Here is a 17,672-nt window from a genome sequence, read left to right as displayed (position 1 = left end):
CCTGACATAGCTAGCTCACTAAGACTAGCCAAGTTTAGGACAACTGCATTTTTTTCCCTTGTGGTTAAAGAATACATGAAAAGTCCCAAAAAACAATGTTGTAACTGGTGAATCATCAAGCAATCATGAGTTCAAATCCCAGTGACGTCAGAATCGTCCATGTTTGAAAGTCCTAGACAAGAAAGCACTCAGCCCTGCTCACTCCAGCCTATTCAGTGGGAGTTGGCAATGGGAGGAGTAAACATTCAACTTCTAAAGGAAGTTTATTTAATTACATTACCTGAACACTGGAGTTCAGTTACCTTCAGTACCTACATCATCACTCACTGAAATAAAAGGTGTAAATACAATAAATACAATGCAATGCCAGCTTTAACCATAATGTCCCTGTCTAGAAATTCAGTCGATGCAGTTGTTGGTTCAGTAGATGCAATTGTTGTGTGCCATTTCTCTCCAGATAAAGGGGTGTCCTTGTGCTATCAGAATGACAGACATGAAACACACAGGCTGTAGAAGAACCCTGATAGTGTAATGACACAGACTACACACTCTACAGATTATTTACTGTACACAAACAAAAGGGGGGGGGGGGGGCACAAGGAATATGACCTTTACCAAGTGATGGGAATTCTCTGCATGGTTACCCTTGAGAAGTTAGGGGTGAAAGGATTCAACATTTCAACATAAGGGCAGCAAGTGATGAGTAAAACTGCTGAAGACTTTGCAGACACTGGAATTGTCTTGTTTAGACCTTAGACCCTAGAGTTTTTGGTTTTGCTGTACTGTTGATAAGTCAATGACAAGCACTGCTTTAAAAATGATGATTTAGAAAGAATACAGTGTGCATTAATGTTTGCACAAAATCTATTCAGTGTGTTGGCATTTGTTGAAAGTTTTCTGTAATGATGATATACATTTAGGTCTGCTATTTGTTGCATAGCTTTTATAATGGTATACAACTGCTGTTACAGTTTACAACCCAGGAAATGTAGAAAGGTGCAAACACACAGTAATGCAAATGGAGTTATTTTCTATTACTAAACAACACATAATCTAGTCTTCATACTTCCTTCATGACATTTTGTATAGAAACTTGAGTCCCTACATACATTTTTGTTCAAATAAATAAACACTATTAATAACATTTTATAGTAATACCATAAACCAGCCTAGACATTACACCATGAAGGTTACTTCACATAAAATGGCCTACTTTATATTGTAAACAAGCTAAAAAATGCATGTGTTTAAAGCTGTTCTATTTTGCAATATACCTTTGAATGAATAATAATTTAAAAAATGGATGGTTGTATCTATTTTTGTTGTTTAAGTTGTTTAAGGTATTTAACAAATATATAATAGGACTTTAATGGCCATTATATAAACTATATATGTTCCTCTGCATACTTTGTTAGCCACCTTTCACCCTGTTCTTCGATGGTCCGAGCATGGAGCAGCTATTATTTAGGTTGTGGATCATTCTCAGCCCTGTAGTGATACCGATGTGGTGGTGGTGGTGTGTTAGTGTGTGTTGTGCTGGTACGAGTGGATCACACACAGTAGGTGAATCTACAAGCAGCAAACTATCAAAAGTAGTAACCCTGAAAACCTCCACTGTAAAAAAATCTGCCTCAAGGTCGGAGGTGTTGTGTATTCTGAGATGCTTTATTGTTCACCACAATTGTACAGAGTGGTTATCTGAGCTCCTGTAACCTGGCTGTCAGCTTCAAGCAGTCTGGCCATTCTCCATTGACTTCTCTCATCAAATAGGCATTTGCATGTGCAGAACTGCCGCTCACTGGATGTTCAGGAGATCAGCATTTCTAGAAATACTCAAACCAACCCATCTGACACAAACAGTCACGCCACTCTCAAAGTCATTAAAATCACATTTTCCCCCATTCTGATGGTGGATGTGAACATAACCTGAAGCTGCTGGACCATGTCTGCATGACTTTATGCACTGAACTGCTGCAACCAAATTGGCTGATTGTATAATTGCATGAATGCAATTATACAATCCTTCTAAAGAAATCATGTTATTGTCATGTTCATGCCCAAGCACACCTTTGACCACATGATGAAAAATAAAAGGTTGTAATTCATCCACTCATGGAGCTTTAACAAAATCCTCTGATTTACTGGGGGCAGGGGGATTATTTTTTATTTTAACAAATATGTAGACAAACAAATGTTGATTAATCATGATTCAATATTGTATTTAACACATAGTTTACATTCTGTATTGACAGGGTTGTTTAATACCAGATTGTTTAAAGCAACATTTTGTAGCATTTTAAAATCATTGTGATGCTCCACTGACCTGTAATAGGGACAGTAGTACCACTCTCATTACTCCTCTGGGCTTAGCACGCCAGAAGCTGCAGTGTGTAAGTAAAGAAAACGCTTGTGAGAACTGCATAACTATATTGCACAAATCATATTTGTGTAAAACCTCTGAATATTATTCCACCACCTCAGTCCACACGCCCTGTATCTCACAGCTTGTCCAGAAAGGCATCGATGAAGGGGGAGCCGAGGAGCAAGAAATGCCAATTCTCACATAATATTACTTTAATGTCAAGCAATGCCAAAAATGTAATGGTCAGTTTCCATTATTCAGAGTCTTGCAAAAAATTACTTTAAGTTGCACGTATTACCGACACGGATGTGCAAATGCACACACACAGCTTGTCTAGTCCCTTTAGAGAAGCTTTGCCAATAAAATAGGACACTCTGGAGTAGATAATCATGAACCTATGAGCCTAATGTCAGGCATGGGCAAGAGGGATATAAAGCTCCCTAGCACTGAGCTGTGGAGAAGTGGAACTGTGTTTCTTTGGAATGGTGTGGGTCCACCCAATACTTTTGGGATAAGATAGGGAGTTGGGGATGAGGTGGGGTGGTCATCATCCAACATTCTGAGCTCACTAACACTCTTATTGCTCCATCAATTCTCCAAAATGTAGTAGTATAAACTTTTTAATACCCTTGATTTTGAAAGAAATAATAAATGAGGTGTCCCAATACTTTTGTCCATATAGCACATGAGTGAGAAATAATATAAAATTATATCATGCTTTTATCTCAGGGTTCGAAAATCCTATATAGGAGGAATCTGAAGTTACGCTCTCACAGTGGGCAACAAAGGGAGCACGTCTCATTGAGCACAGTGAGATGCTAATCACAAATGAAAGGCAGCTGAAAAGGGTACGTATAATTTACTGAAGAAGTATGTCTATAAGCACCTTTGAAAGTGCTGCTATAATTCTAGGACACACACACACACACACACACACACACACACACACACACACAAACACACTCATATCTAAAAGTGGCATTCCCATGGTGCTGGCATTGATTTCATGACCGCTTAGGGCAGATTTACATGATTACAGTATTGAACATGTCCTGCCCCCTCAAACGTCCTCTCTCTTCTTTTAAGCATTCCTCCCGTAATTCCATTCCCCTCTGAGAGAACCTATTAGTTATACAGCCTCTAAGCTGCCTTTGGTAAAGATGGGAAATGAATTATTCATTTGTTTAATTTCTGGAAACACTGCACATGTGTGTGTGTTTGTGTGTGCGTGTCTGTGTATGTGCGCAATAGTGGAAGCTGAAGGCTTAATATTAGGAGGATACAATACCTTTGTACTTCACAGCCACTATTTATCTTATAGATCTGTGTCTTATGTCATGTTGAGTTGCTGTTGAGTTGCATCAAGCAGGAAATCGTTTTTTTTTTTCTAAGGGGCTCATGTACTACATTTGTTGTGTATTTTTTATTTTATTTATTGTATTTTTTTATTATTTCCCCTGAGGTCCACTATAATAGTACTTTTTTGTAGCAACCAACCATTGAAATTCATTTCTAGAGTTTCTCTCTTTATAGATCTCTCATAATTAAACAGACTGTTTTCTGGTGGGCTTGGGTTCAAATTTAATTGCTTTATTTTTGTTGTGGTCATGGCAACCTCTGATTCACATAACCACTCAGTAAAGAAAGACTCTGCTATAATAGTGTCTTAGTGGAGAAACTGCTGAAGTAGTTCTGCCTGTTGGACTAGCAAGTAATAACTTATTACCTTGGCTTGTGTTGCGCTTGCCTGGCGTTTTTCTGTGTTAGAAAATGTTAAGTCGGAACTCCGGAAAAAAACATACATGGTGGTTGACCAGATTAGCTCTTGACCAGCAAAGGGAATGTTTTTGATTGAGTTTGATGGTGTAGCTGGTCTACAAGCACGACCAAGGTGGATAACCTGGAGGCCAGCATGACCATTCACTATGACAAGGCTTAACCAAGCTGGTTGACCAGCTTTACCAGAGTGATTAACCCTGTGGCAGGCTCCAAGTGTGATTTGTATTTACAGCAGTGGAGTAAATGTTAATTACACTTGTGTGTAATTGTATTTGTAATTGTAATGTGAATGTGTGAGATACAAAAAAGTAAAACAACACATTCTTTAATATTTTCTTAACCTTATGATAGCTTCACCCTTGTCTTAGGGCATTTTCACACCTGCAGTACAGTAGTCACTCTTGGATGCGGCCCAAAACAACCGCACCGAGACCCACTGTAGAGGATGTGCTCTCTGTCTGGTCCCAACCCAACTGAGTGGTTCGTTTGTGAGGAGAGTGTGATCTGACCTTGATCCGAAACAACTGTCTGTTTTCATTCAGATGTGGTCGCACGTTAGAGCTAAATGATTCCCTTGGGCAGGTGTTAACCTGGTATTTTGCCCAGATAATTACTGCTACAGCTATGAACAGATGCCATGTCTGCACTAGTCTGGAACACAGGACCTTCTTCCTGTATTTACTTTCTTGCTCCTGCCCCAATCAGGTTGGACCAATTAGTGAAGCGAATGTTCTCACATGGTTTGTCGTGAGGCATTTTGGTGCACGCTGATTTTGTGTGTGTGTGTGTAAAAATGAACCAAATTAAAATGGAAAAAAACTGATTCAGACCACAGCAAACCAGTAAGTGTGAAAAAGGCCTTCGACTGTAAGAGTATAGAAGCTAGGCAAGCTTCTAAATTGATCAGTACTAGTTAGTTCGCTACCTAAGGAAAATTATGAAAATTACTATTTTCTAAGGATGCCTTTTGTCCTGTTGACTGTTACCTTTCCGTCACTTTTTTTGTTTACTGAGAAACTTTAAATGCTTAGTTCAATGGGTTTTACTCCATTTTCCTCCACACTATGTCCTCTGCATGGATTTCACTGAATAGAATTGAATAGAATGGAAAAATGTCTCACACCATCTATAATAAGCTGTAAAATGGCAAATGGCAACATAAGTAAACTATTAGATTTTGATATTTAAGAGAATATTTCAACATTCTTATGATTTCTTTGTTTTTATATAAAGATGCTTTGTAAGTTTGTTCTTAGAAAAGCTTTTGTGAACTCTCTGATATGTCCTGATATACTAAAACAATCTCTGTTTTAAATTTGGCTGCCCCATATTGCAATCTCAAAATCACTCAATACCTCTATAATATCCATAATAAGGATATATATAAGTAAATCGTATTATATGTAGTATATGTGGTTAAACAAAATTCATGTTTTACTTTATATATTTCAGGCCATATATGTCATATTTGTAAGTGCAGTATTTATGTTGAAAGGCTGTGTTGGAACAACTGGGTTTGCTTCCATGGATTGACACATTTTATCTGATCTTATCTCAGAATTGTCTCATTTTCTAAAATATCACTCTCTGTTTTGCTCCCATAGTTCTTTTTTTTTTTTTTTTTTTACAAAAAGGACATTTCCGTTATCTGTATGAAGTAATGAGACCCTAGACACAGTTACAACTCTAAATCATTCTGTCTGCATTTAACATTTAATGTCTCACTACAAAGGGCATTGAATGAATACCTGTCGCTAAAAAGAATTAAATCAAATGAGCATTAATAATTTTGGAGAGGAGGTTTTTGCTCAGGGTCGTTACAATGACAAAAAAAAATCAGGAATAAAAGAAGACTGCACAATTGAGTGGAAATGGAAAGTGTCAACAGCAATATCTCTCAGAGTGAAGAGTAAAAAACTATCCAGATGAGGTCGAAGACTTCATGGAAAGAAGTTTTAATCCAAACCCCTGAAGCACTTAAAGATGCTGTGCATGACTTAGTGCCTGTATTACATAGATATGATACACCCTCATCTAGTAAGACCCTTGTGGGGTAAATTAATTTTTCTAAATCAACACTGGGACTCTTTCTTTCATGTACTTGTACCATGCAAAATTAAAATTGTGCTTCTTTTGATATATTTTAAACACACTCTGAGCTCCCCCCATTGGAACATTAATGGGAAATAAAGTTCTTAATTAATCTGATCAAACATCCTCCTCTCTCAGGCCAGTCATAAATACAGACAGTTGACAAATTACAGGAAAATCCAACATAATAATGTCTTAGGCTTAGTGCCTTAGTAAGGTACTGGGTTACTACAAGCTCTCAGAACAACTTCAGCTTCAATGAAGTTTTTGGAACTGTCCAAGAGGGATGGAACACCATTCTTTGAAAAGATTTTCCCAGGTGGAGAGCATTGTCTAACGTCCCAGCCAACAAGGTAAAACGTGGGCTAGGTGAGTTCCAGGTGGGCATGGGCTCTGAGCGTGTTTGTACATGTGTTGTTACTGGTATTCAGCTGGGCTTTCCAAATGTGCCTGTGTACAACCCAGATATGGCCCATTTTAACCCCTCCTAATCCAATCACTGATAATGGTGGGCATCTATATATGGGGCAAATATGGAACTTGTGGACAAAACCTTTTGGTGCCCAGTTGGGCTACCCATACAGGCCCTACATGGGCAGGTTATCTGGGGTTAGTCCAAAATCTCCCATAGATTGGATTAAGATCTGGTGCCTGGAAAGGCCCTATGATAAAATGTACAGCATCCAGGGACCACTGATGGTCTGTAGATGTCATCCTGTAAGAACCTTCTAGAAATATGGAGATCAGGCAGAATAACGTCTATTCTTATGCAGTGACACCTTGTTTTCAACCAGTGGTCATCAAAACTACTCCTGGAGATCTAGGTCCTTGCAGACATTTCCTAGTGCAGCATTCAGGCCTGTGCGGTTCTTTTGGTGTATGCCACAAATATACTTGTCTACTTATGGAGATCATGGTGGAGAATAATTAATCTGTCCATATAAGACGTTTCCCACTTCTCCCTACAGCAGAGTGGCATGTGGTTCTCGTACCCCTGAGCTCTCAACTGTAGCTTGATTTTTATAATGACGGGTTCATGCACTGCATCCCCAGTGTAATATCCATCTCTATGTAGATGTGGATGGAATGTCGTTGTTGAGAGTCTGATTACATCCTGCATTGGCATTTTCAGCCAACTGAAGAAGAACTGCTCCTCTGTTTTTCCTTAAATACCATATTAATGCATGAGCATCATGGTCACCGAATGTGCCTTTTTGATTACAGATTGCAATGCTTATTTGCTTATGTTGTTCCTATAGATTTAAAGGCAACTGTGTGCCCCAGTAATGAACCCCCTTTGCTCTAAAATCTGAAAAGGTTAACTGGGGTTTCTCAGCATTTTTATACATGTTACACAGAATGATGGTGTGCTAATTGCCAAATATTAATAGTCTAAAAGCATCTGTATTGTTATGTTACTCCAGTCAGTTTTTCAGGGTTTTCCCTTATTGCCTGTCAATGCATCATCCTGACCAAGGTTTCCTGAAAATTTGACAGATTTGTTGCATTTATGCAGGATATAAATTCTTTGTGTCCTTTCCTACAGTACATCCGTTCTTGAAAGGATCCTCAGAAGATTTTGCCTCCAATGTCAGTAACAAAGACATCATCATCAAGATCAAATACATCATTGAGATTACGCTTTTCCTTTGTCTTCTTTGTTCTTCTGTCTATAGCTTTAATATCCTCCCACCTCCTCATTTCTGTCACTTCCTTCAAATCCCACATGTCCGTCAAATGACATGGGTTGTTGTCTGCCATCATCTCCTCAATCTTCTCCAGGAGCTCTGTGACCTGAGTGCTATTTCGCCGGTTCTTGTTGCTAAGAACGTGGTACCTATTCCCACATTTCTCAAGGAGCCACTTCAGGGCCTCACCTTCACTCTCAATGTGCAGCTCAATGCTTCTGTCTCCTAACCAGTCTCCGCAAGTGAACAGGACCATGGTCTGGTCCCAGACTCTAGGACCAAAAAGCTTCAGATGGTCCTCTACACTTCTTCTTTCCTCCTCTTGAAAAGAACTGTCCAAACGCAGGACCAGAAGGAAAGCGATTGGACCTGAAGAGGTCAGGGACACACTCTGAGCAATCTCCTGTTTGTTCAGTAGCGGGGTGTGTTCTATTGGCAAATGCTTCCACCATCCTGGCGTGTCCACCACAGTGAGCAGCCTTCCTGCTACCTCTCCTTGTCTCTTCACACACTGGGAAGTTCTTTTCGATCCAAACTCTGCTGTGCTCAGGATGGTGTTTCCTGTTAATGTTTTTCCAGCTTCTCCGTAACCCAGCAGCACGAGCCGAAGCTCGGAGAGATGCTGTTCAGCACCTATCAAAAGATATTTACATAGCGATGCTGTGAATAAAAACCTTGTCTGAATCACTGGAATCACTGAAGCAGGAACTTCATAGAAGATGGGAGTGTTTATTAGGTTGTCATGCTCTGCTGTTTTCTGTAGCACAGCATGGCATTCCTCAGCATTTCTGGTTTGACAGAATGTTTGATTTTGTATCATTTTCAAGTTTTCATTCTGTATAATTCTCATGTTCTCTCACTACAATACCAGCATGTATTACACAAAAACATTATCCAACTATTCAGAATCCCTGTGGTGTTCAAAAAATCCTGACTGCTCACCTAGCAACTGATCTGTAGGCTAATAAATACAATGGATTAGTATTGGGTCACAGGGACAACCCAGCCAATGGGTCACTGTTCCAATACTCCTTTTCACACCTACTTCTGATGGATATATATATTTTTATATTTGCTCAATCACATTTAATACATGTGATAGACCAAAAAATTGTTGGTCAATGTATAAGCTATTTGTTTTGAGGTGGTGCTTTATTTATTTATTTATTTATTTATGTATTTAGTTATTTATGATTGTATTTATGCTGTTTTTATGTATTTATGCTGTTTTGATTGTATTTAAGCAGAGAAGGAGTCAGACTATGTCATTTATTATTGTACTGTTTGTGTGTAATCATGTATTCACAGATGATTTAATGGACTTGGGTATCTTTAACCTAGGTCAACAATGTAGTTGCAACAGTAACAACAACCGACCCAATAGAAAGGGCACCGGGTCAAACCATTAACTCAACTCAGCTGGTCAGCAGGTTGGTCTGGCAGTGTGTTGCCAAACTAACCCAACTAGATTTTTAGAAACTATTTTTTAACCCAGTAATGGACTATTTTCAAATAGTCCAACCTCAATTTACCATCATAGCAGATTTGAGAACCAGCACCATAATTTGGTTCTCCTTGCTCTACAGAATTCTGTGGCACTACTGTAGGAGAAAATTCTGCATTTTTTACATATTTTTTATTTTTTCCCAGGCTTAATTATTTATCTTTGGACCATTGCAATTGGTTAAGTATTTAGAAAATATTAACAACTGTTGCTTTTTTCTTTGGTGATTTGTTGAAGTTTATAAAGTTCTTATTAAAGTGTCAACAGTCTGGATCACAAATATCCTCAATATTTTCTTGCTGTTTATGCTGATATAATATATATATAATATATATAATATAATATGTATATAAAATGATACACTGATCACCCATAGCATTAGCACCACATGCCTAATATTGAGTAGGTCCCCCTTGTGCCACCACAACAGATCTCCACAAGACCTGTGAAGGCATGTTGTGGTATCAAGACCAAGACATTAGCAGCAGAACCTTTAGGGTGTGAGGTGGAAGCTCCTTGAGCATCAGTGAGCCTTGGGTGTCCATGGCCCTGTCACAGGTTCACCAGTTGTCCTTCTTCGGAGCACTTGTAGGTACTGACCACTGCATACCCAAAAAACTTCATAGAACCTGATTGATATTTTGGAGATGTTCTGACCAAGTTCACTAGCCATCACAATTTGGCACTCATTATGCTTGCCCAATTCTGCTTTTAACAAATCGCCTTTAAGAACTGACGGTTCACTTACTGCCTAAAACATCCACCCTGTGACAGATGACACAGATCACTTGTCAGTGGTGCTAATGTTATGGCTGATCAGTGTATGAATATGTGAGTAATATCTTGACAATGGACATTTAGCTCAGATTTACCTCTCTTTGAGCTCATTACCCCACTTCGTTTCTTCATCTTCCTCCTCATCTTGGCCTTTTTTTCCACCAACCTCCACTTCCGCTTCATGTCCTTATAAGATCTTTGGTCTATTTCGTAATGAAAGCCTCCATTTTCTGCTACCATTTCCTCTACCTTCTCCAGCAACTGTGTGACCTGAATGTCGTCGACCAAATTCGTGTTGTTGAGAACGTGATACCGATTTCTACATTTTGCAACAAGCAACTGTAAATCTTTCCCTTCACTCTCAATGTGCTGCTCAATAGCTATGTCCCCCAGCAAGTCGCCATGGGTGAACAGAAGAACAGTATGGTTCCACACTCTTTCGCCAAGCAGATCCATGTGTTCCTCGACCGATTTCCTCTCTTCTTCTGTGAATGCGATATCAGAGCGTAAAGCCAGGAGTACAGCATGTGGTCCAGGGGGACACAGAAACATGCTGAGTAATAATTCTTGTTTATCCAGTTCTGGAGTATCTCTTGCTGGAACAGTCCTCCACCAGCCCGGTGTGTCCATCACAGTGACCAGCTTTCCTGCCACCTCGTCTTGAATCTTCACACACTGGGCAGTTCTCTTATAGACAAAGTTCTCTCTTCCAAAAATAGTGTTGCTAGCTGAACTCTTTCCAGCCCTCCGGGAGCCTAACAGCAACATCCTTATGTTGGTCAGGGAGCAGCTACGGCCTGGGAAATACAGCATATATATAAATACTAAAAAGTATGAAATCCACCCTTTCTCTTTTACATTGCGTGAAAGTCTCATGATGCTTGAAACAAAAAAGGCTACTGCATTAACTCACATTAGAGCTATGCCACCTACTGTAAAGTTACCAGAGTGGAGATACATGGTCCACACACAAGATATTTGGGCCATGTTTGAGGCCAGTTCACCCCTCCCAACAATAGTGGAAGGTGCCCTGATTTCAGTCTGGTCTCAAAAAAGATGATCCTGTTGTGTGGGGAGTAATTAATCCAGTCTTAACCCCTCTGATATGGAACACAGGGTTTGCAATGTCAGTCAAATGTGCACGCAAATTAGTCACAGTGTGTGTTTAAGGTTGTAGTGACTTCAGGCTCCTGCAGATGGCGCTGCATGTGAATGATAAGGCTATAAATATCTGCAGGATGTGCAACAGGATTCATGGATTGAGTAGAGTTGGCAAATGGGTCGCAAAGGGGATATTAAAGATTGCATTCAAGCGTGCCACAGGCCTGTGTTCTATAAAGACAAAGTACTGGATTCTGGAGCATTGTTGTGAGGATTTGATTACATTCAGTAACAAGAGCGTTAATGAGGTCAGGGTGTTGGATGATCACCACCCCACCTTATCCCCAACTCATTCCAAAAGTTCTGCATGGAGCACCATCATTCCAGAGAATACAGTTCTACTGCTCCGCAGCTTAATGCCGGGGGCTCTATACCCCTCTGCTCCAGAGAGTCCTATTCTAATGGCAGTACTTTTCGACAGGGACTAGACAAGCTGTGTGTGTGTGTGCTTTTGCAAATCTGTGTCAGTAATAGGTGCAACAAAAAGTAGATTAATGCATTCCATAGGAGTGTCCACAAACTTGTGGACATATGGTGTATAATAGTATGTCAAAACCTGCAACATTCTTGGTAAATATGACAAAATCTTGATGAAAACTCACCTTCAGGAACCCTTCTTTCTTCTTGCACAGTCATCCTCTTGCTCGCTCTCTCTTCCGCCACCTTCCTCATCTCTTTGACTTCACATAGACGCTTTCTGTCCATTTCATAATGGCAGCCACTGTTCATAGCCGCCACCTCTTCAATTCTCTCCATCAGCTCTTTGACCTGAGAACTGCTGTAGCTTTCAATGTTGAGAACATGATACCTGTTCCCACATTTGGCCACAAGCCATTGCAGAGAGGTCTCGCCCTCACCTCCGACATACTGTTCAACTACTTGATCCTGTAGATGATCACCATAGGTAAATACAACTATTGTGTGTTTCCAGATGTCCTCCCCAAGCAGCTCCATGTGCTCCTGTGCCGATCTTCTGTTTTTCTCCTTGTATGAAGTGTCCACACGTATGACTAGGAGGGCAACGTGGGGTCCAGGAGAACAATGAGCTGTGCTAAGCACCAGCTCCTGTTTCTGATACTCAGGAGTCTCATTAGTGAGGCAGTTCTTCCACCAGCCTGGCGTGTCCACCACGGTGACCAGTCTTCCAGCTGCGACTCCGCGGATTTTCACACACCGAGCAGTTCTCTTGGGGGTTGTAGTCTGTCTAGACAGGATCATGTTTGCTACAGAGGTTTTTCCAGCTCCTCTGTTCCCCAAGACCACGATCCTGAATTCAGAGATGAACTGGAGCCCTGGTAAAACAAATGATCACATCTCATGTCTAAATTATCGCACTTAACAAAGCACAAAGCACGTAACCCCATGTTTTCTCACAGTGTTTTTTTTTTTTGTTTTTTTTTTTTAAAGGTTTATATAACGTGGCATATTCTAAATATATCATTTTGTTACTTCAAAAAAGTTTGAAAAGTGGTCATTTCAGTCCAACATAATCTTCCTCAGTAATAGAAACATATACAATACTTCAGTCAGAAACTTTTAAATATTTAAGTAGCAATTTAATTTAAAATCCGAACATCAAATAGTAAGTTACCAGAAGAACAATCTGTCTTACATTTGCCTGGCCCACATTACAGGATTTTTTAAATCCTAATCAATGCTGAACAACATTTTTCACCAGTGTTTCTGTCTTGGATCATTGTCCTCACATTACATGATCTGCCCTGAATGAAACACCTCACAATTCAAAATGATGCATGCCCACCCAATGGCTTCGATCCCATATAACCTCACAGAAATTTCTGTTACATCATCAAAGCAGGTGAGAGTTTCTCGCAAACTTGATGTAACCAAACATGGTGGATGACAGTGAAACCACTGCTATGCTAGTGGTGAGTGCTTTCAGCTCAGAAAAAGGCACGAAAAAGAAAAGGATATGGATGAAATCACACACACTGATGAGTTTCGTTCAGCTCAGGGCAGCCCTGACTGCTCTGGGAGAAGACCAGAGGTGTAAAGATAGGATTATAGACACCACATACTACACCTGGGAAGATCATTGTTTACAATCACCCTGAAATCAGGGGACTTTTTGCGATGGATAAAAGGTAATGCAGAAACGGATTTTCAGATTCTTTTCAGATTTTAGATATTCACATTCTATTTGGTTCAGTTTAGGGTTAAGGTAAGGGTTTGGTTAAATTTAGGTTTAGGTGTAGTAGTTAACGTTTAGGTTTAAGTCGAGGTGTAGCTTCAGGTAGTAAAATTACATTGATTAGGGAAGGGGTTAGGTTAAGTTTAAGTAAGGTTAGGCGAGACTTAGTTTTAGGTGTATTAGGTTAAGTTTAGGTTTAGGTTCAGGTAGTAAAAGTACATTGATTAAGGAAGGGGTTAGGTTAAGTTTAGGTGAAGTTAGGTTAGACTTAGGTTTAGGTGTATTAGGTTAAGTTTATGGTTTAGGTAGAAAATGACATTGGCTAGGAAAGGGGTTAGGTTAAGGTTAGACTTAGGTTTAAGTGTAGTTGGTTAGGTTTAGGTGAAGTTAAGGTTAGACTTAGGTTTAAGTGTAGTTGGTTAGGTTTAGGTGAAGTTAAAGTTAGACTTAGGTTTAAGTGTAGTTGGTTCGGTTTAAGTGAAGTTAAGGTTAGACTTAGGTTTAAGTGTAGTTGGTTAGGTTTAGGTGAAGATGTTGGTTCAAGTAGGGGCATTACATGGGTTAGGTTGGGTTAGGGTTAGGCTTAAGTTTAAGTGTAGTAGGTTAAGTTTATGTTGAGTTTGGGAAAAAAATAAGTAGTTTACTTTTTTGTAAATTGTATATAATACCTTGTAAAATTCCAAAAATGATATGTGAATTAACAACCCAACTGTTATTTTAAGGAGTATTATTTAAGTTTACTTATCATGTATTTAAGTTATTTAATGTTTAGCACTGTGCCTTTATGGAAGGAGATGAATTGTAATAATTCAGATAATAATTCAATAAAATTCATGATATAACAAAGCTGAGTCAATTTTGATCCTGTATGGCTAAATCACTTCAAAGCGTTTTTTTAACATATTCACTGTACATTCAGATCAGACCAGATTTCCTACGTAAAAAGTATTTAAGGTGTAAACATGCCCTTATGTTTTACTTGACTTTCCAACTATTTACTCATTAACAATGAGTTTATCTTAATTAATAGTATTCTAATGTCCATAATTACCTTATTTATCTTAAAACAGTCAATATCATAATAATCTAAAACACATATTTGCACTGAAATGTTTTTTAAAAAACAAAACTGTCCAAAACTTAATATATGCTGGTTTATGTTGGTCTAAAGCCAGATTCCTAGCACACAATGTATTTTAAACACAACTGCTCAGGTCAACCATCACCAGACCAGCATAAACCAGCATATACTGTGTTTTGGACAGTGGTATCGTGGTGAACCAAAACCAGGACAGCATGTTTGTTTGTGTGTCAGTAAAAAAAGCACTGCACAGACATAAAATGAGGGGATGTGTTTGTGTGCAAATAGTAAAGTAAAAATTCTGTTTCCCCAGTCTGCTGCATATTCAGTCGCCACATTGTACTACATTTGGTGTAGAGACTTTACAAACAACAAATTGGTCATCTTCACTGTTAAACATTCCTATCACTGTTGGGGAAGTCAACATGATTCATGAAAGAAAATGATCAAATTTAACGTTACTTTTATAGGAACTAAAACCTGAAAAGGGTATTTTGAACACAATTAAATGAATAGGAGGGTTAAGTTAAAAAGGTTAAGTAAAGAAAATAGGTTAGGGAAATAATCATAAAAACTTAAAACATAATGCAACAACTTGACAACTTTAAGTTTAAAGTGATCTACATATTTGTGTGGATCCGTATGTTAAATATATACTGTATATGTATGTAATGCATTGTTTTTGATGACCTCAAAAACAAAAAAACAACAGGCTGTTTTTGCTATTAGGTTTACATATCACTGCTGTTCAGTGAAAAACATGTATCTCCATTTTTGTCAGTTTTTTGTCCGTTTTCTCCATGGTTTGAACCCTGTAGCTGCTCTGCGTACTGTGCAAATAATACTGGATAAAAAGACTGACAGAAATGCTTTAAATTATTTGGAATTAATTCTTATTTTACATTGACTTTCATTCAGAGTTTCAGATTGATTCAGAAATTCATTATTTTGGAGATACATGTTTTTCATTGGACAGTGATGCTATATGGTCTGTATTGGTAAGTATTTCATTATTATGCTGTCTATCATGAAAAATGAATGTAAAATGAACTACAAACAAATCACAAAACCCTCATTCTTTCTAGCAAAATATAGTCTTGACCACAAAGTCTTGGTTTTAGAGTGTGTGTTGTGTCCAAGTCTCAGTCAGTGCAACTTTACTAATTAGGCTACTCAAGGAAGTAAAGAGATTTTGGAACCAACCTACACAAGAAAACACTAACTGAGGTAGACCTACTAAAAGAGTCTTTAAACTTACCAAGAGGAGAACCTGAACCACATGTAGCCATTGCTGGTCCCTGTTCCAGTAGCTCCAATTATCATTCTAATCGAATGAGTCAGAAGACAGAAGTGCTGTGAACACATGTGAACAGTTGTGTTCCATTTTTAATATAAGAGCCTGTAAACAACCGATACGTAGGAAAGAAGCTTTTACCTTGATGCTCGCTGCTCTACAGTACATCAAGATGTGAGCTAAAGCACATAGTGCACAAACCAGTTAGACAGCATGTGACTGTGTATGTATATGCTCATTAGAAAGCACTCTGTTACTCTGTTACCAGCTGGACTCATTTGACCGCTGCCAAGGTCAGTACTGGTCAAACCCGTATTTTCAGTTACAAGTGCCTCAGCAATCATAATCATAATATAATTAGTCTGTTTTCTGTTCTGTTCTGTTCATGAGGTTTTCTTTTTAGCAATAAAAAGCCCATAATTTTACATTTGTCATTTGTCTGATTTCCCCCTGAGGTCAAATAATGACATTTGTGCAATTTTATGTCAAAATCAGTCACAATTCTCTATTGTCCAACCGCTTTTCATCCCTCAGAATTAAACAAGCTGCTTTGCCACTTTGTCTTTAAAGCTGATGTAGAGTTTGGACACCATTGGTTAAAATCCGTTTTCTGCTTCTGTAAATAAGTTGGTAGAATATGAGCTGTTCTTAAAACGTTAAAGATTAAACATTATTTTTAACAATTAATGTACTATATTTTTGTTTTGTACAATATCAGAGCGAAAGTAAAGAAGCACCCTGCAGAGGTTTGGCCACTCTGAAAGATTTGAAGTTTCAGATAACTTTTACCAAGGTCTTAGACCCTAATGACTCTTGTTAGGCCAATAGTCTTGTTCACAGTCCTCATTAGAAAGACAAGGTGTGGCAAAGACTTTTCAAACCCATCAACTCCACCCAAAGACTCCTCTAGGCAGCTCCCTACCACAATTTAAATAACTGATATCCACAGAGCACAAGACAGCTATAAGGAGATCAGAACATCAGTTTTTGAACAAGACCTTCAGAAGACCAGACATGTATAAAGAACTAGAGACTCAGACTTGAGTAAAAGCCCAAGTGCTCTATCAAAAAAGTGACTTGAGCAGAAGTGGAAGTGTTCTTTAAGCTTCATACTTAGAAAATACTAAAAGTATATGACATTTTTTGTAAACAGAATTGACAGCAACATGCCACATACAAATGATTTTATAATTGTAATGAGGAACAATGCAGCACATAAAAAATGTAACACAGTAAAAGAATTACACTCATCCAAAATATGTAGTGAGGTAAAAGTAGGAGACAAAAATAATACTCCAGTAGAGAACATATTATTACAGTATTATAGTACTTACAGAAGTGAAGTAGTTTTACTTCGCTACTATACATCTCTGCAGAAGACTCTGCAGAATGTGGAGTGGTGGTGCACTGTTCTACTGTGCAGTGACAGCAGCACAAATATGACCTTCATGGAAAAGTCATGAGAAGAAAAAAATTAAAAGGAGCATGTAAACAAGCCTGATGCAGTTTGGAAACAAGTCCTGTGGACTGAGGACGTTTGGCCACAGTGATCAAAGTTATGCCTGGAGAAAAGGTGGGTGCAGAATTTCATGAAAAGAACACTTCTCCAACTGTTAAGCACAAGGGTGACTCATCATGTGTTGCAGCCAGTGGCACTGCGAACATTTCCCATATTGAGGGAAGAATAGATTCAACTGAATACCAACTAATTCTTGAAGCAAAAATACCATACCATCTGTAAAACTGAATAAATAAATAAAACTGATCATAAACACATCTCAAA

General features: G+C 38.6%; 1 protein-coding gene across 1 annotated transcript; it reads right to left on the bottom strand.

Annotated features, from left to right (window-relative positions):
- Positions 1 to 7,801: 7,801 nt before the first annotated feature.
- On the bottom strand, positions 7,802 to 15,884 carry LOC140536944 (GTPase IMAP family member 8). The gene is made up of 4 exons (XM_072659040.1): positions 15,854 to 15,884; positions 11,965 to 12,654; positions 10,297 to 10,998; positions 7,802 to 8,553 (listed from the first exon to the last, which is right to left on the bottom strand). The coding sequence occupies exons 1-4, from the start codon at positions 15,882 to 15,884 to the stop codon at positions 7,802 to 7,804; spliced, it is 2,175 nt and encodes a 724-aa protein (XP_072515141.1).
- Positions 15,885 to 17,672: the final 1,788 nt, after the last annotated feature.

Source organism: Salminus brasiliensis, chromosome 1 (genome assembly GCF_030463535.1).
Source record: "Salminus brasiliensis chromosome 1, fSalBra1.hap2, whole genome shotgun sequence".
In the NCBI taxonomy this organism is placed as follows: Eukaryota; Metazoa; Chordata; class Actinopteri; order Characiformes; family Bryconidae; genus Salminus; species Salminus brasiliensis.
This window is presented reverse-complemented; position numbering and strand designations above follow the sequence as displayed.

Excerpts from the sequence above, each read along its gene's own strand:
- LOC140536944 (XM_072659040.1), bottom strand. The coding sequence starts at position 15,884 with ATGGCTACATGTGGTTCAGGTTCTCCTCTTG. Across the intron at positions 10,999-11,964 it reads AGAAAGAAGGGTTCCTGAAG|GCCGTAGCTGCTCCCTGACC; the intron begins GTGAGTTTTCAT and ends TGTATTTCCCAG. Across the intron at positions 8,554-10,296 it reads GGTAATGAGCTCAAAGAGAG|GTGCTGAACAGCATCTCTCC; the intron begins GTAAATCTGAGC and ends ATCTTTTGATAG.